Raw genomic sequence first — 24,924 nt, forward strand, 5'->3', positions numbered from 1 at the left:
ACATCAATCAATTAATGCAATATGATTATTACATTTAAAAAAATACACCAACCTTCACAAGCCGTTTTCTTCAATTCTGCTTGCAGGGTGTTCAGGGCATCAAAATTGGAAACAGTAAAGACGTGCTTGTCGTCAGTTGCGATGTGTCCTAATTCAGCACGATTAATTCCACTGCCAATACCAATGGCGAAAGTTTTGATGTTCATTCCATGGAGTTTGTTGGCCTGTGTGATGGTGGCCTGACGGTCATTGGACTGACCATCGGTCATCACAACAAGGATATTGACCACGTGGTCTCTGTCCCCAGCAGCCGGTTTGAAGTCGTGATCCATAATATATTTCAAAGCCAAATCTGTATGTGTGGAACCCGATTGGTAGGGCACATGACCGATGGCGTTTAATAATGTAGATTTGGATGGATATTTGTTCATGAAAAATTGATGGTGGGGAGTCGTGGCAAAAGTCTCCACACCAATCTGCACATTTTGAGGTCCAATGTCAAACGTGTTAGCAAATTTTTTCACAAAATCTAGCTGCTTATTAAAGTTTGAGGAACCAACAGATCCCGAAGAATCAAGTAAAAACACAATATCTGCCGGCACAGTGCCACATGCTACAAATAGTGAAAGAAGAAATAAAATCAGTATTTCTACCAAATTTTGGGAAAACGAGTTTTGCTCATAAAAGAATTGAAACTTTCAAATGATTTAATCCTACAAGGTATTACATCACCATGTACGGGGTCGAAATAAGAATGATAAGGATATCAGTTTACCAATTTTATTTCAAAAGAAAATTCTTTTCATCCATAATCAATTTCAGTAAACTATTCTTTAAGAATAAAACTTATTCATAATTTGGTTGAATTTTCCGATCGAAAAAGATATTCTACGGTAATACTGTTGCTATATACATTAGCAATGATAATCATTATGTATTTACAGCATATTTCACAGTTTATGTTTACAAAGAAAAATAAGGTGAAACTTACAGGGCGCTGCTGTGGTCGCAGCGCTATGTGCGCCCCTCAGGCTCACAAGAGCGCACGAAAGAAGAAGAAAAGCCTGACGCATGTCGGCCAAGGACCCCGGTGTAAAATGTTCTAATCTTGCCCCGATCTGGCCTTTTATCTGACGTCTTGACCAACTTCGGAAATTCTTTGATAACCAAGTATAGTAAGATTTTGGATGCCTTCTTGCTTGTCACGGTGAATTTAAATGATACTTCTATATACATCGTACTATTTCTGTGTACAGCAACTATGAGGTTTAAGAATATTGGTTTCATTTTAACAGATAGAATTGGAAAATTGGAAAAAACTTCCGCCTTCAGTATTCCAAGAGGAAGATAGACGTCAAATCAAAACAAGAGGGAAAAAACACACACGTCATTCTTTTCATTTAAATCCGTTTGAGTCTTCTAAAAACGCCTAATTGAGATACCATTAAAAATTTTGTATAAACGAAAATGTTCAGGGGGAGGGGGTTATATGTCCAATAGGAATTATGATCGTTTGTAATACAGTTCGTATCTTGTACAGAAAAAACATTCAATACTATGTCATAATCGCACGAAATTAGTTTCCAAACACAGATTAAGTGTATATATATATATATATATATATATATATGTATATATAATTTTCGATACAACCCGCGTCTTTATCAAGAGACATATATTACATAAACAAATATCACACACTATGAAAAAAACGACAAATATTAATAATCTACATTGTTAACAAGAATGATACACTGTTGTACTGAGAAAAAATGGTTTCGTTGTAAGCGTGTCTACAGAATGTATTCGGTTTAAAACAAATGGTTACGCAATGTTTCGTCCTAGATGTATTGCATTGATCATGTATCGTCAAGGTTTTGACTTTACTGATAATTGAAACTAAATTGATCCCCGATTCTGACTTGATACCTTTACCAATAATAGAATAGTGTAAGATAATGCGGTTCGATCTTCTTGACCTTGCCGCCAATCCTTGGTTACTTCCAAGTTATCAACGCCCCCGACAGCCTTTCATATCTTCTTAGCAATCCGATAATATTTATATATTAAAGTACATTTGAGTCAGCGTATAAGAAAAGGGCATGAATATGTACTAGGCTGAAGCTACGAGCATCTAATGAGACTCTTGTGATTTTGTACTTGACAAATGAGTTCAGATTAACAAAATTCATAACAAACGACAAAAATAAATTTTGGTACACAAAATTACCTTTCAGTGGACAAAAGTTGCCACTGTCATCATAAAATTTAATTTTGTAAATAAAATTGAATTTTGTAAACAAAATTCAATTTTGCAAACAAAATTCAATTTTGTAAACAAAATTCAACTTTGAAGACAAAATTCAATTTTGTAGACAAAATTCAATTTGAAGACAAAATTCAATTTTGCAGACCAAATTCAATTTGAAGACCAAACTCAATTTTGCATCTTCACGAGGGGATCCGGGTAAGAATAGGTCCTCAGTACCAGTGTGGATCCGGGATAGAATAGGTCCCCAGTATCCCCTTATATATGAAGCACAGGTGGTGCTTCAAATACAACATTTATTGAAGAAGAAATGGTGCTTCAAACCCAAGAAATGCACAGTTGGCATATCAAATAAAACATATATGGGAGGACAGGTGGTGATTCTAGCACTTCGGAAGCACAAGTGGTGCTTCAAACACATCAGTCCCGTGTGGATTCGGGTTAGAATAGGTCCTCAGTATCCCCTTGCTTGCCGTAAGAGGCGACTAAATGGGACGGTCCTTCAGATGAGACCACAAAAACCGAGGTCCCGCGTCACAGCAGGTGTGGCACGATAAAGATTACTCCCTGCTCAAAGGCCACAAGCGCCGAGAATAGACCTAACTTTTGCAGCCCTTCACGGCAATGGTGGCGTCTCCATATGAGTGAAAAATACAATCAATCAAACACATCAAAAGCACAAATCGTGCTTCAAACATATGAAAAGCACAGACCCCATATCAACTACAGATACATGTATATGGAAACACAGGTGATGCTTCAAACATTCGAAAAGTACAGGTGACATATTAGCTGCAGTAATGTAGCTCTCTCCGATGGTGGTGGTGGTGGTGGTGGGGGGGGGGGGGGGGCTACAACTTATTAGGATCTCTGTAATGGTGCAGATGCGTTAGTGATTCACCTTCGCAACATTTTTGATCATTCTAAACATTTCTTGGCTTTCTTTACGTAAATAAAATATCATATGTTTCTTAGTAAATATATGAATTTACAACCTGCAGCTTACGATTTGTGAGACTCTATTCTACAGTTTTTAACAATATTTCGATACATTCCAATTTCTCGAGTCATATTGTGTGGCATGTTTGATGTACTTCCGGTTGTCAAGTTATTTGCACACGTTCATATAAGGTTGTGTTTACATCAATAGGCGAGTACGGAGAAGAAGGAAATTTCACAATATTGAAAAGCCCACTACAGTTAATGTGGCCAATGGAAATTTCACCGAAAATATTATGTAATTGAAAAACATCATTTATTAGGGCGGATAGAATATTCTGGAACTTCACTGATACTTGATAAAAAAATAATGAACTAAAATACATATTTAGGACGATGATATTTTATATTTTTACTGATCACGTGGTTTTAACAAATATACCTGCGACATTGAGGTCATCAATAAATTTCGATATTGCAAGTACATAATTAGGATGAAATTCAAACTTTAATTCATGAATGTTTTAAACAACCTCTTTAGTGCATGAAAAACACTGCGGTATTCTACAGATTTCGATTCATAATTGTTAAAATCATATTTGGTGCAGGGGTTTCAACTGTCTCGTTTAATGTCAGCATTTCGCAAATTCTATGCTTGTTATAACAATCTGGTTTGCCAATACAACCTATCATTGGAACAAATGCTGTCTGACTTGTTTCATACCGATTGTTAAGGCGTTCTTGGCACACTGATTTTGAGTACGGATAACTCCGTTTACCTGATTAAGATATAGAGCTCACGGCGGTTGTGACCGATCAACAGGGGATGCTTACTCCTCTTTTAGGCACCTGATCCTACCTCTGGTATATCCAAGGATCCGTGTTTGCCCAACCCTTCATTTTGTATTGCTTATAGGAGTTATGAGAATGGGTCGGATGAATATGAATTACCGTACCTATACTGGATTCCTAAACTTAATAAAACCACTTACACACAAAGATACATTGCTGGATGCAGTAAATGTTCTACCCAGTCCCTATCTTTGCTCCTAACGAATATATCAACAGCTGTGAAGGAGAAACTTCAAACGTGCTGTCCGACTACATATACCAGAAGTGGTGTACATCAAATGTGGATTCTAAAAAATTCTATAGAACTTTTAGTAAACTTGAAATCACAAAACTTTTCTCAAATCAACATCAAAACGTATGACGTTTCAACTCTTTACACGACCATTCCTCGCGATAAATCAAAGACTAGACTTTTTGACATCATAGACAGTTGATTCTTCAACAAAAATGGAACACGCAAATATTCCTATCTAGTGATCAGTCATCCAAAATATTACTTTGTTAAACGCCACTCTGGTTCCATGTACAATTTCTTTGAATTTGAAATAAAAATATGCTGGAGTTCCAGCAGTTAACAATGTCTTCGTGGTCTTTGGTGATCAGGTCTTCCAACAGTCTGTTGGAATTCCCATGGGCACGAATTGTGCTCCTTTGTTAGTTAACCTATTTTATATTCCTATGAAGCAAACTTCTACATGAGAAGAAACAATCTCTTGCTGTGGCCTTCAATTCGACATTTAGATATATCGACGATGTATTAGCTATTAATAACAATAATTCAATAATTGTCATTCATATGTTGATTCATTATATCCCAGTGAACTCGAAATAAAAGACACTACAGGGTCATCGACTTCTGCTTCATACTTAGATATCTTATTGAAATTAGATATTAACTCAACTTCATGACAAACGGGGTGATTTCAACTTCTCATATTTATCTAGCAATATTCTATTACTACCGCATATGGTGTTTACATCTCTCAACTGCTTTGATACGCAAGAGCTTGTTCTGTGTATGGTCAGTTTTTAAATCGAAGCAGGCTACTGACAAACAAGTTGATGGTGCAGGAGTTTCAACTGTCTCGTTTGAAATCAGGATTTCGCAAATTCTATGGTCGTTATAACGATCTAGTTTGCCAATACAACCTATCATTGGGTCAAATGCTGTTTGACGTGTTTCATACCGATGTTAGGCCGTTCTTGGCACACTGATTTTGACTACGGATAACCCCGTTTACCTGATCAAGATGTAGGGCTCACGGCGGGTGTGACCGGTCGACAGGGGATGCTTACTCCTCTTAGGCACCTGATCCCACCTCTGATAAATCCAGGGGTCCGTGTTTGCCCAACACTATTTTGTATTGTTTACAGGAGTTATGAGATTGATCACTGTTCGTTATCCTCACCTTTATAGGAGTTATGAGATTGATCACTGTTCGTTATCTTCACCTTTCAATGAACACTATTCGTTATCACCTTTCATTGCATTAGGTTCTTACCGGTGAACTGCATTTTAATATGAGATAAATAATGTATTTCTAAGATTTCATCAGGTCCTCAGCACCTTTCAAATAGCTTAATATTTCTTTGCATCAAATTCTAAAAAAGAAAACCCAACATGATGCATTGAAGGTATGCCTTTGCGTGTGTTCTATAGGTTCGTAACACAGATTTGTATATCTCTTGATTAGTTTTGTACTTGATTAAGTTATTAACCTTCATTATGACCCCATGTGATGTAACATTAAGAACTTTCAGGTGAGCTCAATTGCCTTCAAGTATCAACTTGATAATTAAGAATACATTTATTAATTGTTATAAAAATTATCTATTTGATCGAATATTTGCTAATTTTTGGTATTCCGTCTGAATACTCTTAGTAGTTTGATAAATTTTCTTATTGGCTGCTAGATTCTACGGGATCATTGGCTGTTGGTTAGTGACTGGTAGCTTCTACGGGTCGCCAGTTGGGACTTCATCTTTTTGTAATCAAGGTTCATTTTCATAAAGACAAAAATAAATTTTGTTATACAAATTATCTTTCAGTGGACGAAAATCAATTTAGTTTTGACAAAATTCATTTTTGTAGGAAAGGGAAAGATAACGAACAGTTTAGACGAAATTTCATTTTTGTAATTAGGTACACAAATATAAACTTATTTGCATACAATAATGACTTTTGTTACCTGATTTGCAAATTAGATAACAAAAGTCAATTTGTGAGACAAAATTCAATTTTTACACAAAATGTTGGTTTCAAGACGCCAAATGAGACTCTAGTGATTTTGTACTAAAAATCCATAATGTGGACAAAAATTGTGTTTTGGTAGAAAAGAGAACACAAAATTCGATTTTGTTTAAGAGAAGTAAATTTTGTATGCAAATTAGTCTACAGGATCCAAATATGGCTACTCAAATGAAAATTCTCATCACGACTTCCTGTGAGAAGCGCATGCTCTGGACTCTCATTTATTAGCAAAAGGGGAAGAAGGTTATGATATAAAAAGTACTGTCTAATTACTGCACAAAGAACCGGGATTAAACTATTTGACATATTGCATATTCTTTCAAGGGCACGTGAATTATCATAAGCGTAATATTTACGTGTATATTCAACAAATATTCGTTTATTATCGTACCTTCCAAGTCCGATTACCAAAGAGTAAGTTAAATATAAGCATTTCAACCTATATATATGTATATTCATTCAAAAATTAACTCTGTAATGACAAAAATGACATTTGTCTACAAAATTCAATTTTGTTATGACAATTTGTCTTCTGAAAGATAATTTTGTATAACAAAATTTGTATTCCTCATTACAGAATTGAAGTTATCATAAACATATCATTATAAGACAAAAGTGATTTTGTTAGGTTGGAATTCAATTTCGTCTCACAAAATTCAGTTTTGTGGGACAAAATACTATTTTGTGAACAGAAATTCAACTTTTGTCAGAATATCTCTCAATTGTGTTTTCAAATTAGTTTACAGAATATAAATTAAATTAGTTTGCATACAAAATTAACTTTTATTCAAAATTTATTGATTGATTTCATATTGTTTAACGCCCCTCTCAAGAAGTTTTCACTCTTATGGAAACGTCACCATTGCCGGTGAAGGGCTGCAAATCTTAGACCTACGTTCGGCGCTTACAGCTTTTGAGCAGGGGGGATCTTTATCGTACCACACCTGCTGTGATACGGGGCCTCGGTTTTTGCCGTCTCATCCGAAGGACCGTTCCATTTAGTCGCCTCTTACGACGAGCAAGGGGATACTGAGGACCTATTCTAACCCGGATCCACACGGGACTGATGTGTTTGAAGCACCACTTGTGCTTCCGAAGTGCTAGAATCACCACCTGTCCTCCCATATATTTTTATTTGACAAGCCAACTGTGCTTTTCTTGGGTTTGAAGCACCATTTCTTCTTCAATAAATGTTGTGTTTGAAGCACCACCTGTGCTTTTGATATGTTTGAAGAACCATCTGTGCTTTTCAGCTGTGCTTTCCGAGTGTTTGAAGCACCACTTGTGCTTTCCATATATTTTGTACTTGAAGCTCCATTTGTGCTTTCCATGTGTTTAAAGCACCACCTGTGCTTTTTTATGTGTTTGAAGCACCACCTGTGCTTTTTATGTGCTTGAAGCACCATCTGTACTTTTCATGTGTTTGAAGCATCACCTGTGCTTTTTTATGTGCTTGAAGCACCACCTATGCTTTTCATATGTTTGAAGCACCACCTGCGTTTTTCATGTTTGAAATACCACTTCTGCTTTCATGCATTATGTGTTTGAAGCACCACCCGTGTTTCCATAGTTTTTATTGGAAACACCAATTGTATTTTTAATGATGAGGTCAATTGCCTTCAAATATCTAACTTTAAAATTAAGATTGCATATATTGATTGTTAAAATTTTTATTAATTTTGATTGAATATTTGCTAATTGTTAGTATTCCGTGTGAGTACTCGCAGTACTTTGTTGAATTTTCTTATTGGCCGCTAGCTTATACGGACTTATTGTCTGCTAGCTTATACGGACTTATTGGCCGCTAGCTTATACGCCGCTAGCTTATACGGACTTATTGTCTGCTAGCTTATACGGGCTTATTGTCTTTTGGTTAGTGACTACTAGTTAGCTTCAACCTAGTAAATATGACAAAATTAGATTCTGATTGATTTTTATATAAATAAACTTGAGGAAATATCAAAATAATTATTCTGTTTTGCTGATTCATAATTTAAATTCAATATCAATAACCAAGCCGTCAACACTTTGTTATTCTTTTGACGTTCAAAATTATATTTCAAAACTTCAGTCTCCATTAATATAATGATATTACCTTTTTGTGCAATTAAAACAAAAACTGGCCTATCAAACTAGTGCATGTATTTATAATTCGCTGAAGTATTCTACTGTCAATACACAGGGCGGTCCTTCGGATGAGACCATAAAAACCAAGGTCCCGTGTCACAGTAGTGTGACACGATAAAGATCCCTCCCTGCTCAAAGACCGTACGCGCCGAGCATAGGCCTAAATTTTGCAGCCCTTCACCGGCAATGGTGACGTATCCATATGGATGGAAAATTCTCCATCGGGACGTTAAACAATATGCAATCAATCATTCAAAGAATAACTGACAATGACGGCTAGACATACCATTGTTGTTCAATGATCATCTAGAATGTTACTCTTCCGCCTGGATTGGTGGGCATAACTGACCTTGGATTGGTCGGCATAACTGACCTTGGATTGGTCGGCATAACTGACCTTGACATCTTGGTCCTACATGTACGAACAACCTCACCTTTCTAAAATGATGCTCAGATATTTCCCTTACAAATTTTAGGGATGCAAGTTCTGTTTTGCAATATTTTCTACGTTTGTGACATTTAGTACGTATTGTGGTGTTATATACTGCCCCCTTTCTCATACACTGGCTCATTTAATCCACAAAGAAAAGTTACACCGCTTCCAAAAAATCGTCTCACAATGACATGACCAGGTACTCCATTCTTCATTATGACATACATTTTTTTAAATTTTGAAATGAAGACCTAAGAAAGAAAACAGAATAAATAATAATAAACATTTTCATTTAATTAAGTCAAATATTTTTCCAGTCTAAAGAAACTTCCTGAAAGTCGAAACATTGGCTCTAAGATACCATGTCAAGAATGTAGAGGTCATCTCGTAACCAGGTAGCAAACGCTGGGTGACTTTCTGTGTAAGTACAACGATAACAAATTGTTATCACCCTATCACCGCGAAATTTATACCACTTCAGAAGCCCTCCGACAATTAGAGCGTCGTATCCCAGAGACGCCAGAATCTGTCTCGGGGTTAAATGTATACCTGGGGTACCAAGAAAACGTAGTTTACAAAGGGAGTCCTCAATTTCGTTTTTATATTATCAAAAGTATCATGTGCTTGTTTTGTTTATATAATCAATGAGAACTGCCCATGGACCGCACCACTTACCCGAGTCGTATGAATATTTAGTTCCATCATAAGTCCCTTTGCTAGCCACAGCGAAACCACGTGATGTTTTACACCTTGTTTTATAGAAATTAAGATATCGTCCTAAAAACTCAATCTTGGTTTCCTGGGGATAAGAGTAATCAAGTATGAGGTGATTTCTTTTTACATTTATTGTGCTAATACTGTACATACATTCCAAAATGATTTTGCTATAAATTTGTTGTTTTTTAAAAACCTTGCATGTATTATATGTCGAATAAACACCAATTTATTACATTAAACAATACATACAAGAATACCAATTGAGACTTCAATCAGACTAAGCCGATACATGGCGGGAGAGTTCAAAGAAATGGAACATTACAATAACGATTTCAAAATATCTCATGTAAACTTATGTAAATATAAGCGTTATATTTTGACCTCTATTCTGCTGACAATACGTGCTGACAAATTGAATAATGTGCGATGGCGACAGTACATTAGACGTATTTGTCAGTTTGGGTGGGTTTTATTACATCCCTACAACAACTTTTCACTCATATCGAGACGTTCCCAGCTGTAGGTGAAGTGCCAAAATTTTGACCTATCCATGGTGCTCACAACGGTAGCAGTGAGGGTTCTTTGTCGTTCCAACACTTGTCGTGACTTTGTAAGGCATCATACGAGAGACCCGCCACTCTCCCTTATACGGAGCGTGTGGCGAAATGACTGTCACGTTATGGGTTTGACGCGGTCAATGTGTGAGCGGGGCTCGAAGCCATAATCCCCGACACAAAACTATTGCTTTAAACATTGTGCAAACATGACGGTCAAATTGATGTAAAACAACAACAAAACACCAATTTTTTAATGCTTAGGTAGCGCAAAACAGGTTGACAGTCAAATTAAATAACGCATCTTAGATAAAATCTTTACAAATAATCATTGAATGCTTATATTTGCATTTTCTCAATGAAATGATTCTATAATTTGTTTACTACTCACTCCGTACCGCTTATTCCGAACACGTTTGCGGTAGCTCAGTGGTAGAACGTTCGCTTCGTAATCGGGAGGTCGTGAGTTCGAGTCCCGCTCGGACCATGACCGCGTCAAACCTAAGCTGTAAACATAGGTTGTGATTGCTCCTTCGCCAAACGCTCGGAAATTTGAAGTGAGAATCACGGGCCTTTCGATATGATAGATAGATAGATACTCGATACCAGTATTGATGGCTCCATAACACGAATGCACTCTGTGGTTCCAAGGGGATGAAGGAGTGACCGGGATAAGATTACTCTCATTTGTATTGTAGAATAAAACTCAAATTTTCTGATGGCATTCGATGAGGGGAAAATACACTGCTATGCAAATATCAATTCATTTAAATCTTATGATTATAAATGAAGTTTAACTATCATTAATCTACCTGGAATTTCAAACATTCCCGATCGAAAAATAATATCAACTATCTCATGTTGTTCCACAAGTTTTACCTCTATATTCTACAAATGTATGTAGAAGTACTGCGATTGTGGTTCATGTTCCATCCACGGTTTGAACAAAACTAAACCCACCGGGGACCACATACGGATACTTCCTGTTTTGTCATATCCGGTGCACGTGCATATGTTCTAGAAGTTTCTTCAACTCCATCCAGTGGGTTATTGTCTTGGTAGATTATGTCTCCCATTGAAAGGAGATGATTTTGTGCCAAAAGTAGATGAAAATTACTCGTGATGCTTTCCATTTAAAACTAAAAGGTCCATAAACCTGAAGTCCTCTAAATATCCTACAACAAAGAAAGTTCAGAGGTCCTACTTGTGATAACCAAGTGTATCACAATTTTATTTGTGGTCAAAATTTTTATTTTAATATTTTTTGGATGTTTTTTTAATGACCTTGGTTCAAGGTTATGATACCGTTTGGTCAGCTTCGTCTTACAACCAGCAACAAATATTTCTAATCTTGACTTTGATTTTGACGTACAAATGACCTTGGTTCATAAAACAATGTCTGGTCACAAGTAACTTTTGTTTCTAGTCTGAACTTTTAGGGGTACATGTATTTTGATACAAAGGTTATCACCAAAACAAATATTTCTAACATTGGTTTACTAGTGACCTTGATTTTGGTCAAGTGACCTTAACCAAGTCATACAATTTTGTCTGGTCACAAGCAACCTTTGTGAGCTTTTCTTGTCCATCCATTACTGGACCAGAATTCCTTACCTTTTTTTGATAGCAAGTGCTGTACATCTTGACCTTGCTCACATTGCCTCGGTTCAAGGACATGACACATTTACTGGTAATAAGCAACTTTGTGTTATGTATGAGCCAGATCTTATTTCAAATGTAAAGCATTTCCGGTTTATAAGAGATAGGTCTCCAGTCACTATAAATATAACTATGTACATGTACTCGATATTCAGACGATTTTATTTCAAATCAATTTTCACTTTATTATCTTCCTCCCTGAGGTTTATAAATGTTTCTGGGGCTATGGTTTTCACAGTCTTGATAGGATTAAAAAAGATTTTTAAACATTCAATGTTTTTTCACGATATGATCCATATACATTGTAGCCCCGACCTGGAGCCCGAACCAAATAAGACCGTTGGATGACAGTTGACTTTTTACATACCTAAGGGTGTAGATCGACTATACAATTCAATATTGACTTATGAGCGAGAGAAAGGTCACATACTTAAAATAATTAATATTTTCTTGATGGAAATTCAGAGAAGGTAAACCACCCAGTGGTCAGGTGAGACAGGTAAACCATCCAGTGGTCAGGTGAGACAGGTAAACCGTCCAGTGGTCAGGTGAGACAGGTAAACCATCCAGTGGTCAGGTGAGACAGGTAAACCGTCCAGTGGTCAGGTGAGACAGGTAAACCGTCCAGTGGTCAGGTGAGACAGGTAAACCGTCCAGTGGTCAGGTGAGACAGGTAAACCATCCAGTGGTCAGGTGAGACAGGTAAACCATCCAGTGGTCAGGTGGCTGTCTCTACAAACTCTTTTTTTTGGAATTGTAATTTTCAAGTAACATTAGACGTTTTAAAATCAGCTGATTCCATTACGTAAACAAGTTCACCGCCACGAGATGAAAAGCAATGCCAAATTCCTACCCCTAGTCTACCTGGTCACGCACGCATCCCGATTAAAAATATGCCAGGAGGTCAGCCAAAGGACGATGCAATCTTTCACGCATCCCCCTTTTTTTATGCCTTTGCCATGAAATGTTGTGAAATATAGTGTTAACCCTTTTCGTCCTTTTCAGATCTTTTTTTTTTTTTTTTTTTCCTTCTAAATTTATTTATTTATTGGTTTTGTTTCACTGCGCTAATGGATAAAAAAATTGATTTTTGGTATGTGTCTTTATATTGATGACTTTAAGTTCAACTTTCATGTCGATTGACCTAGTTATTGCCCTTCAGATATTATGTATTTGACAAATGAATCTCGTGATTCTTTTCTTGATAGCGGTATCATAGGGAAACTTCATGAATGCACGTAGCGCAAATTAAAAGCTCAATGGTTAAGGACAAGCCGTGGCTATAAATATCTCAAATGAACTCCTGGACTATTTTTTTTTATTAATTAGCATCGTTGTTAGGTCTTCACTTCTGGACTTTTTCCTGATTCTATTTTAGATGATACATCTCACCATTGTACATCCGTCCGTCGTTGAAACATTCCGCCTTATTTAGTTGTCCAGACTGTTTTCCGCGCTTGTAGATAGTGAGCGGGGTTTTTGGTACAGGTCTCTCTATGTTGATACTTGAGGTTCATATCGATTGACCTATTTTCACCAAAGTTATATTGCCCTCAGATTTTGAAAAATTTCTAATTATCAATTGTTTTCTAGACCTTTTTTTCTAAAATGTAATTTGATGATATATGCAGATTTTTACTGTGTACCTTTATTATAACATCAAAAGTTTCACTTTCCTTAGCAATGAAGTGAGGAGTTGATAATTCATTAGCTATTGTCCGCCTTGCACTAAATCAAGAAAACAAAAGCACCAATATCAGTCACGTGGTATCATTTTCAAAGCGGGGAAGGTGGCAGCAGGAGAAGGCAAGTTTTCTAAAATCATTGACAACTACTACAAGTACATCTAATTTTCACAGAACATCAAAATCCTAGATCGGAAAGGGGAAGGGGGGGGGGGTCTGGGAAAATTTATACACATCTCGCTTGTACTTCGTATTTTGCAAATACAACAATAAAGTCGATAACTGATAATTCAATTTTATAATCATAAAAATTAATATATCTTGCAAAACAAATTAACGCCTCTGCTTTTATATTTGTAAACAACATTTCTCGGCCTCGGAAGTTACCCTGCAACACTGTCGTCCGCGTATATTGGATGTAAAGGTGAGTAGGAACTGAGGCTTCCTGAAAGCGAGGTGCATGGAAAGTTTCGTATAATTCTCATTGTAAATTACACCTACAAAATGTAATACATTTCATCTGTTTATTACGGTGGTATACGGTGGTATATTCAGGACACAGAATTTTTTTTTTTCAAAGATACTAGGCAAAAATTATCTCGTGCTCACGACATAATATCTCGTGCGCACGACTTATTATCTCGTGCGCACGACTTATTATCTCGTGCGTACGACATAATATCTCGTGCGCACGACTTATTATCTCGTGCGCACGACTTATTATCTCGTGCGTACGACATAATATCTCGTGCGCACGACTTATTATCTCGTGCGCACGACTTATTATCTCGTGTGCACGACATAACACCTCGTGCGCACGACATAACATCTCGTGCGCACGACTTATTATCTCGTATTCTTATGTGTTTTTATCAGAAGGAATTGAACGACATCCAGCTTCTTTGGAATTTGCATCCGATTCGAATGTCAAGAAACGAGCACGTACTCCATGGACGTCCAGTTATAATGTACACGTCACCAGAAGATTACGGCACCAGGGATTATTTGTGGCTGTCTAATGATCGGTTTTTAAATGCATGCAAAAATGAGTGTACTTTTAACCACCCTAATTTAAATACAAATGATCCGGATTTCGATAGTATTTGTCGCATTCTGATGGAAGAAAATGGCTGGCAAATGCCAGACTGTGCTTCATCTGGCCGGGAACTGTATGGAAAACTAAAAGAAAAACTGTGGAGGTTGTTGTACTGATATAGAATTAAATCAGCCAAGGTATCAATAAAATTGTTTAAGTGATTGATAGATAGTGCGTTATGGATAATTGCAGACTGATATCATATATGTTTATGAGATTTTTATCGATATCAAGAGATACTAGTATAAAAAAAAAAAAAAAGAAGAAATATGAAAGGAAGTGAAATTAATAAGTTGTCATAGGGCTTCAAATTGAAGAAAAGATAAAAGGCGATGCAAGGTTTCATCTTGCCGCTATCCTTAGGGCAGTCTCGCACATGCTTACTGACCGTGGGCCCACTCATTAAATTTTTCTTGTTCTTATGATTAATGTATGCCCTAATCCGATTTGCTTCTTCACACTTTTGTGAAGGAAATTTCTCCAATCGTGTTAATTCTTACGGATTTATCTTAAACAACTGCTTTTTTTTCATAACATGATCTTCGTTTTCATACCGAGTTTCACTTTCTCATTGGTGGATAATTCATTAAAATGAGAAAACTTCAATGTGTTGGCTCACGTGTGCGAGACTGCCCGTGGATTTCCAACGAAGGTTTTTAGAGGTTATATACAATGCTTACCCAATTCAAACGATTTCAATAAATACCAATAACTTGTAATCAATTTTTATAAGCCATTATTGGCCAATCCTGCTCCTGGGTCACTGGTCATTTCTCACTGTTTCTACTTAAATTGTATGTGGCTGTAAAGTTTCCACATAACGATGATGTAATTTCCTCTTGTGACCGTATTATAAATTGAAAGTATACAACACAAGGATAATTACCTTGTTCATATACACCATATTCAGCGCAGTTTTTAACACACACACACACCCTCGCACACACACACACACACTCTCTCTCTCTCACAATGAATGGGGAAAACCTGTATGTAAACATGCAAATGCATAAGAGCACTAGAATACTGTTATAAAGAAAGTATTAATGTTTAGTTACTGAGGACAAATTGCATGTACCAAATTAGATCGAAACTGACTGGTCTAACGGTTATGTGGGTGAAATCGAAAATATGAAATGGACAATCACTGAGGGAAAGGTCCTAGCAATTAGATTGGAATAGCTCCCCTCAGTCAGACGACTTCCAGATATGCAATGATCATTGTTGGATCCAGAAGGTGGAGGTCTCTTGGGATAGGCCCCCTTTCTTGAATAAAAAAAAAAATGCCACATGTTAAAAAAGATCAACTGGTTATTAATCCAACTGTGAAAGAAGTCCTCGCGAGAAATACGAAATTCATTGATGAAAATCAGCAAAGTGTGTGTGTAGTTAAAAAAAAAAATCAGGAGTCATTTTCGCTTTTTCGAAAGAGATGCTACAAAGTCTATATATATAAACTAAAAAATACATTGTAAACTATATGCAAAACGGGAAAACTTAAGCTATTTTCACATTTTACAGTTGTATTATAATATTCCATTATTACATGTACGCCATTCAATCATATTAAGACTTCACTATGTAAACATCGCTCCCAATTGTCATCATCTTTCGAAACCGGTTTTTTTTTTTTTAAACTTCTTGGTACATCCTATCGTCATTGCTTCTACAGAACACTCATAAGATTAGCATTATTTACATAATTTTCTTGGTATTTTCCATAAATTTACGAAGAGGGGGGTTATCTTAGTTTTTATCTTACAAAGAAAAAAGCGATTAATTAAGAAATTATTGCCCAAAACGCCAGAAATTATGAATGAAAAATATTTATTTTTCTTTGTATTAGAAGGGGAACACCCGTCCATTGGTGTTCATTGTCCTAACATCCCTGTCGATGTACCTACCATTAATATCTTAGCATTCACATACATCCAATTTGTATTCTAATAAAATTTGAACTTCGACATATCTATTGTGTCCGTGTACAAAGCATGCCCTCTTCAGTAATTCCTGAATCCGCCTATAAATAGTGTATTAGACAAGTCCTACACTGTATGCATTAAAAAAACTCCCAAAGAAAAAAAGAAAAAAACCCATTTGAATGATTCCGGCCATGTGCGGATCTAGAGGGGGGGGGGGGGGGGGGGGGGGAGTCCGGACCCCCCCCCCCCCTCCCCCTCCCCTAGAATTTGCGAAGTTATCAAATGTACATAGTAAAGTAACTAAAAAATGACCATGGATCCCCCTGGAAAACATGAACCCCTGCAAAGTTATTATAATTAGGAAACGCCATACATATGATGCTGAAGAAGTAGTAAAGTCCCCCCCCCCTTTCCCGATTTTTGCATGAATCAACAGTTAATAAGTCGTGTGCACGAGATATTATGTCGTGCGCACGAGATAATAAGTCGTGCGAACGAGATATTATGTCGTGCGCACGAGATATTATGTCGTGCGCACGAGATAATAACTCATGCGCACGAGATATTATGTCGTGCGCACGAGATAATAAGTCGTGCGCACGAGATATTATGTCGTGCGCACGAGATAATAAGTTGTGCGCACGAGATATTATGTCGTGCGCACGAGATAATAAGTCGTGCGCACGAGATATTATGTCGTGCGCACAAGATAATAAGTCGTGCGCACGAGATAATAAGTCGTGCGCACGAGATATTATGTCGTGAGCACGAGATAATAAGTCGTGTGCACGAGATATTATGTCGTGAGCACGAGATAATAAGTCGTGCGCACGAGATATTATGTCGTGCGCACGAGATAATAAGTCGTGCGCACGAGATATTATGTCGTGCGCACGAGATATTATGTCGTGCACACGAGATAATATGTCGTGCGCACGAGATATTATGTCGTGCACACGAGATAATAAGTCGTGCGCACGAGATATTATGTCGTGCGCACAAGATATTATGTCGTGCACACGAGATAATAAGTCGTGCGCACGAGATATTATGTCGTGCACACGAGATAATTTTTGCCTAGTATCTTTGAAAAAATAAAAATTCTGTGTCCTTAATATACCACCGTACAAAATAGCCAAATGTTAGCAAAACAAAAGTCGAAGCCCAAATTTTGAACGAGACGGGGGGGGGGGGGGGTCTGGGGGTCACCATGAGACCCCAGTTGGTCCAGGACAACGACCTGGTGTATGGGAGTTGATGGGATATTATAGACCGCGAGAGCTACTGGTGTTTTTTTCTGCATACATGTACTGTGATTTTTGCATGGCTTTTCGATTCAAACAAAAGCGTCTTACTGCGTGACCTGAAAGTGAAGCATCCAATCTCTTGATCCAGATAAGACAAGACTGAAGCAGTAAATGTATTACGGCCGAAACTCATAGCGAACGATTCTTTCGTGATTTATCTCTTAAGTATTCAATGTGCAACGACCATAGTTCATATCTAGTAAATGAATGATAGGATTTTTGTAATCATGCAATCATTTTGATGTGTTCATCAAATAAAAATAATCCATCATAGGACTTTTCAAAATTTTGTGTACTGCTTGATTTATTTCACCTAGAATTTAACATTGAAGTCTATGGGAAGCGCATGTTTTATTAAAATATTTTGTAAAGAAATTTTATTTTCATACAAATCTATTTGTAGAAAGTTATAAACAATTTCTCTTTAGAAAAAATGGAATAAAATTAATCATTTACCACACACGTTTTTAGAAAATTAATTTTTTTTTACAAGGGCAGATAACTCTTCAAAAAAGACTCGCGTGCAAAAACGTGAATTTCATCTACTTCACTTTCATCATTATTAACAATTCATTATCCATTCGTTATACATTAAATACCTTAAAATTGAATGACATTTGATGACAACGGTCTGTGATCTGATCAACAAGAATCATATATTAAGCTATTTCTGAGAATTCTTCTACAACAGTACCAAACCAGTTTTCATCAACCAAAAAGCGGTAAATCTAATGCATTTTTAAAATGTCGAAACCCGAACATGGTCGCTGATCATGCGGCCAGACGCCTGAGTTCAACTTTTACCTGTAGTATTAAATCTGGACAGTATTGAATCAGACTGAGTTTTACATATATAAATCACACTTGTAAATATGGTGTCTATATATGAAATTAATAGGCTGAGGCATCCAACCTTCATGCACACAGATAGCTACATAGAGTCGGGGACTTGATCGCACTAAGTGAAGAAAGAATTCAATGAATAGCTGTCATGTAATTAATGATATTAAAACATCAAATTTAAAATATACAGCCATCAAGGTCTTCTAGCGAAATTGTTCGACAAACCACTCTCGTCGAGAAGCACTAGATCTCCGAAAAAAATTCTCTGGATTTACCAATTTTATGCAATACTTCAATCCGCTTTGATATACACTATGAATTAAAATTTGGGCTTCATTTTGAAAACATCATAACATTTAAACGAGTCGTTTTTTTAACATATAAAAGCCTGGTCATGAGGCATCTTTGTGTGAAATATCAAAGCCCTACCCCCATTGGTTCAAACGATGTAGCCAAGGTTAACTTTTCTGAAATGTAGATCGAAGTCCAAATTCACTAACAAAAAAGTCTCATCATGAGGCATCTATATGTGAAATATCAAAGCCCTATCCCCCTTGGTTGTAAAAATGGAGCCCTGGTTAAAGTTTTTTCCTTCAGGTGTCACACCAACACACTGCAGTCATGATGATAGCTTTCCGGACAGTCATCCTGGCAAGTTAAAACCAGATCACTCCAGTGCCTGACCTTACACTCTCATTTCAGAATGAATCAAACCGTTGTTAACATATAACAAGTTTTATTTTGTTTAATGTCTGATGATTTTATCAACACAATCATTATCATATGTATGTAGAGCACCTTGAACAGTATTCTCATTGCACGATACCAACATACAACCACTGTATCGTGCAGCACTAATATCAATACTGTTCAAAACAAGGCAATCAATAAAATGTCAACAATCCAATAAAATACCAACTCCACCACACCCATCTATGATTTCTTCTTGGAGAGTTTGTATTTCACAAACCCAATCAAGTTCGTTCTCGCTGTGGATATCACAGGGTAATGCATATCTGGTTTCTTTTTTGCAACACTCACCTGAAATAAAAATTAATTTAAAAACAACACCTGCTTAATGACACTGTAGATTGCAAGAAAACACTCTCATACTATCAACAGTCTCACTTTTCTTCTTCATCACTAATTCATAGTGAAAGAAGTCCATCAAAATATAATTTTCTCACAAAATAGTGATTTCACCAATCTACAGTGTTTAATAACAGTTACTTGTTTTACATGTTGTCTTCATAAATCAACAACTACATAAAGCTAGCTAGTCATAAATGGAGAAATGAGCTCCAATCTCGTATACCCCCCCCCCCCCCCCCCCCCTTTTGTAATTGAAATATATTTAGAGATTAATACATGTAGAATCCTTCATTAGTATGAGTGTGGGATTGGGAAATTCTACCTTGGGGACAAGATTCAGTTTAGGACGAGGCTGTGTCGAGTCCTAGACACCGAATATTGTCCCAGAGGTGGAATTTCTCCATCCTACAAGTAAATAATGAAGGATTATTTTTCTCACATTTTATCCACAGTTTAGTGCATTAATTTGGGAGCTTTGAGAAGATCTAAAAATATTGAAATCTTCATTTGAACTGAAATATTTTATGTCTACACGTAACGTATCATACAAAATACTTAACGTCATAATCAATGACCTCATATCAGTGTAAGACAGAAAAATATCACATGGCTGTGTCATGTGGGTAAAGTCAGTCTCACAATGGTGATAATGTGAGAAATGCATGTACAGTGACACTATAAACACAGATGAACTTATTGTACATTAAATATACTTACTCTGGCTTTCATATCCGGAATGACTTTAGACAATTTCGCAGTCAGCCCTATCTCCTGATCCACAGGGTCTAAATGATCCTCCCCAAAAACATCAAAAACACAGTCCAGAGCTTCAGATACAACCCACAGGTCCTTGTCACCACACACAATGGTCAACAAGAAAATGCCGATATTCTAGGAGAAAAAAATCCATCTTATAGATAGATGTTGTATGTGATGAGGGGCTTTCAGTTACTGACTTCTTTCCATTTGACAGAAATCACGACTGCATGGTCCAAATGATGTTGACATGTATGCCACATACGGTGAAAAGTATTGTGTAAAAATAAAACCCGACTTGGAATTTTAGAAAAAATCTCTAACTTAAGTTTGAGTTTTCTTTTATCTGAGCAGTCAAAATTTGAGTAAAAATCTCAGACTTCAATCTAAATTTCAACTTAAGTCTTTTTCTCGAAATCCTGATCATTAGCATTCTGATTTCTGAACCCCTGAGAACTTGGAACTCTTAAAGGTTTTCCATAGTCTCATTTTTGAGAATCACCTGTATTTCTTTATCGATATAAGTACTGACTTTTCCACTTGACATAAGGCTAGTATAAGATATAATTATGTGTTTCCTATTTCACTTTGAAAAACATTAGGTAGGTAAAATAATTTATTTTATTGAAACATTTTATCTTATTTTTGCAGCATTTCTAGCACTGCGTAAGTTCGTTAACACAAACATTCTGTCCCACCTCGAATGACTCGGACCACAAGAGTCGGAAGTTTTATGGATAAAGGTTTACAGTGTAAACAACTATCACTAAGCTTCGCAAGCATAGCAACAGGAAGGCGACACCATTTCAGCAAATTTATCTAGTCAAAAACACACATCATAACATGTCTCACTGATTTCTGATATGCCCCTCCCCCTTTTAATTGACATATACATTATGCATACTTTTCAAACATTTTTAAGTTGTCAAAATCAATAATTGGAAACTCAATTGGAAAAAGAAAAAATCTTCAGTTTGAAAATTTCGGATTTTTATTATACAGGTGTATCTATATACTGTCGATAAAATATTTAGGGTCGGCAGCAAAAATGGAGTAGGGTTAAGAAACTGGAAACACACTCATTTCATCCTAAATAACTAAATTCATATGGGGGAAAAATACAAAAAATTAATTTATTCTTTACTAGTCCACCACCGATTCATTCTGAATACTTGTCCTGTTAACACAGACAAGGAAACCCCAATCTCAGAAAATCAAAGACATGCATCACCAAAATTTCAATATCTACCATTACTGTGTGAATCTGAACGTCAAAAATAGAAATCTAATTCGAACTTACTTTTAAAATATCCACATTTGGTAAACTCTTCTGTTTACTGAAGACCACTCCGACAGCAGCTACAATTCTGATGATGTTGACTTTAATGTCAGCCAAGTGACAAGATCGGCCAAGGTCGAAGAGAAATTGGAGGTCAGATACGGACACTTCCAGCAGCTAAATCAGGAGGATTAGAAAATGGTATCAATCTGATCTTCACTTCTTATAAACTTTTTTTTTCTATGTGTAAAATTGTTGTGTTTTGTGCAATCCCATAAAAAAGCTTTTAAAAAATGCATGCTACACAAACTCATGACATGTAGCAGTAGTTTGAAATATTGTATATTCCTGTTAAATTTCTGTATTACAGCTGGTAATGCACGGAACACTTACTTTGGGAGATCCAATGCTGCTAAGTTTCTGTATCACAGCTCGTAATGCACTGGTGGCAGCATCTAACAATACCTCATTACCAGGATCACCTATAAAACACAAATCATATCTTCTAAATGTTGGATAAGTCATGAACTTGATAATCAATATAAAGCTATGACATATAAAATATTTTTCAAACATAGCCTGAGCGACAATCATCCCAAACCTGAGATAATATCAGAAACTGCATTTCAAAAATCCCGCATATTATTTGCCAGAGCTTAGAAAATCATAATTATTATTTCTCACTTAAGAGGAACACAAGCTTCCAAAGGTACATCAGGCTTGCAGAATTTATTCCCAAAAATGTTCATGCAATGCTATCGTATGAAGCAGACAGGATTCTGTCCATGCATATGTATGAATCAGACAGGATTCTGTTCATGCATATGTATGAAGCAGACAGGATTCTGTTCATGAATTTGTATGAAGCAGACAGGATTATGAAGACCCATCCTATAAGTTTACATGACACAACATATCTTTATCATCCCATCCGCTTGCTCACTATTAATATTCATATCATACAGTTCTGCTTGCTCACTATTAATATTCATATTACACAGTTCTGCTTACTCACTATTAATTTTCGTGTTGCACAGTTCTGCTTACTCACTATTAATATTCGTATTACACGGTTCTGCTTACTCACTATTAATATTCGTATTAAATGTACACAGTTCTGCTTACTCACTATTAATATTCGTATTAAATGTACACAGTTCTGCTTACTCACTATTAATATTCGTATTACACAGTTCTGCTTACTCACTATTAATATTCATATTACACAGTTCTGCTTACTCACTATTAATATTCATATTACACAGTTCTGCTTACTCACTATTAATATTCATATTACACAGTTCTGCTTACTCACTATTAATATTCGTGTTACACGGTTCTGTTTACTCACTATTAATACTCGTTATAATGGGGGCTAGACTTGTCCACACTTGGTGCAGTCTCTCCATTCCTCCTAACAGATCCACATCCAAGCTATTCACCATATTGTTCATACACAGGAGAGCATGGGTTTGTAATCCAACAAGGCTGAAACATGTTTTAGCAGTTTTATATAAAAGCAAGTCCACAAAATTGCCTAAATTCAAGTTCTTAGAGATTCAAACATTAACATATTAGACTGATATTGAAAATTATTTTAAAATTCCAGTATTCATGAAAAAAAAAAAAGGGTAAAAATGTTTAAATAGAATTTCACTATTAAAACACCAAAAACATAACAAAGATTAATTACAAATAGAATAACAAAATATTTTTGGGGACATTTTTTCTGTCTGCATTAAGTATAAAAATGAAGTGGTAATTCTTTGTCTATACCTTTTAATAATCCTTTTTGGAAGACCACCACAGTCAACAGAAGAACATTTCAAACACACCTGCATAATCAGTAAACACATTTCATTCTAAAAGTCCATGTGCAGCATATAAATTCACATAAAAGCACATTCTAAAAGAAATATTTACATGTATACGAGATATGAATTACCTTTTCAAATACACTAAACTGTTTCACAGCCTGTTGGACTTCAGTTGAAACACAAAGAGATGACTGAAAATAAAAAATATAATGGCCACAATTCTCACAAGTTAGTTTGCTCAAAAAGAGAAGAGAGTTGTGGAACAACACAACTGTCATTAATTAACTGCTATTGGAAGGATTCTGAAATCCAGTGTTTCCCACAGTTGATCTTTTCTTTCTCCACTATAGGTCCACTCTGACCCAGGGGGGGGGGGGGGGGGGGGGGGTCATAATTCATACAAATATTTACCTAAACGGGCACAAAACACATCAACTCAAAAAGACCTGATCCACATACAAACATCAACTCAAAAAGACTGGATCCACATACAAACATATCAACTCAAAAAGACCTGATCCACATACAAACATCAACTCAAAAAGACCTGATCCACATACAAACATCAACTCAAAAAGACCTGATCCACATACAAACATCAACTCAAAAAGACTGGATCCATATACAAACACATCAACTCAAAAAGACCTGATCCACATACAAACATATCAACTCAAAAAGACCTGATCCACATACAAACACATCAACTCAAAAAGACTGGATCCACATAAAAACATCAACTCAAAAAGACTGAATCCACATACAAACATATCAATTGTGTCCTGTTCCATGACCTCTTCTGTCACCGCCTCATCGTCACAGCTGCTGGACTCGCTGTTCTCCATATCTTCCCAGCCATCATCTGTCAAAACAAACGCCAAGAATACCAAAAATCGTTGCTCTTATTGAACAGTGGAAAAGAAGGATTCTTACTCCCATTGGGCGGGCTACTGTCATTAAAACCTTGCTTATTCCAAAATTGAATCATTTGTTTATATCACTTCCTACTCCAAAGAAAGAAACAATTTCTTATTTATACAAAATTATTTTTGAATTCCTATGGAAATCTAGTGTAGATAAAGTTAAGAGGTCTGTGATAACACAAGACTATTTATCAGGTGGTATCAAGATGGTTGATATAAGCAACTTTATTACATCATTGAAATGCTCTTGGATTAAAAGGCTTACTAGGTCCAACTGTCAGAAACCATGGATGAATATTTTTTTTGCAATGTATGGAAATGATATTTTAAAGAAATTATGACTTATTGTGGAACAATTACGTGTTAAAAGCAATGTTTTTTGGAAGGATGTTTTTAATGCTTG

General features: G+C 36.2%; 1 protein-coding gene across 1 annotated transcript in view; it reads right to left on the bottom strand.

Moving 5' to 3' along the window:
- The window catches only part of LOC125672652 (uncharacterized), an 86,995-nt gene that overhangs the window by 41,252 nt on the left and 20,819 nt on the right, over positions 1-24,924 (bottom strand). The window contains 10 exon segments of the mRNA XM_048908845.2: positions 53-613; positions 992-1,102; positions 19,584-19,695; positions 20,464-20,637; positions 21,803-21,958; positions 22,175-22,263; positions 23,133-23,269; positions 23,558-23,616; positions 23,727-23,789; positions 24,363-24,460. Coding sequence (XP_048764802.2) covers positions 53-613; positions 992-1,102; positions 19,584-19,695; positions 20,464-20,637; positions 21,803-21,958; positions 22,175-22,263; positions 23,133-23,269; positions 23,558-23,616; positions 23,727-23,789; positions 24,363-24,460 — 1,560 coding nt within the window.

This window comes from Ostrea edulis, chromosome 1 (genome assembly GCF_947568905.1).
Source record: "Ostrea edulis chromosome 1, xbOstEdul1.1, whole genome shotgun sequence".
Classification (NCBI taxonomy): Eukaryota; Metazoa; Mollusca; class Bivalvia; order Ostreida; family Ostreidae; genus Ostrea; species Ostrea edulis.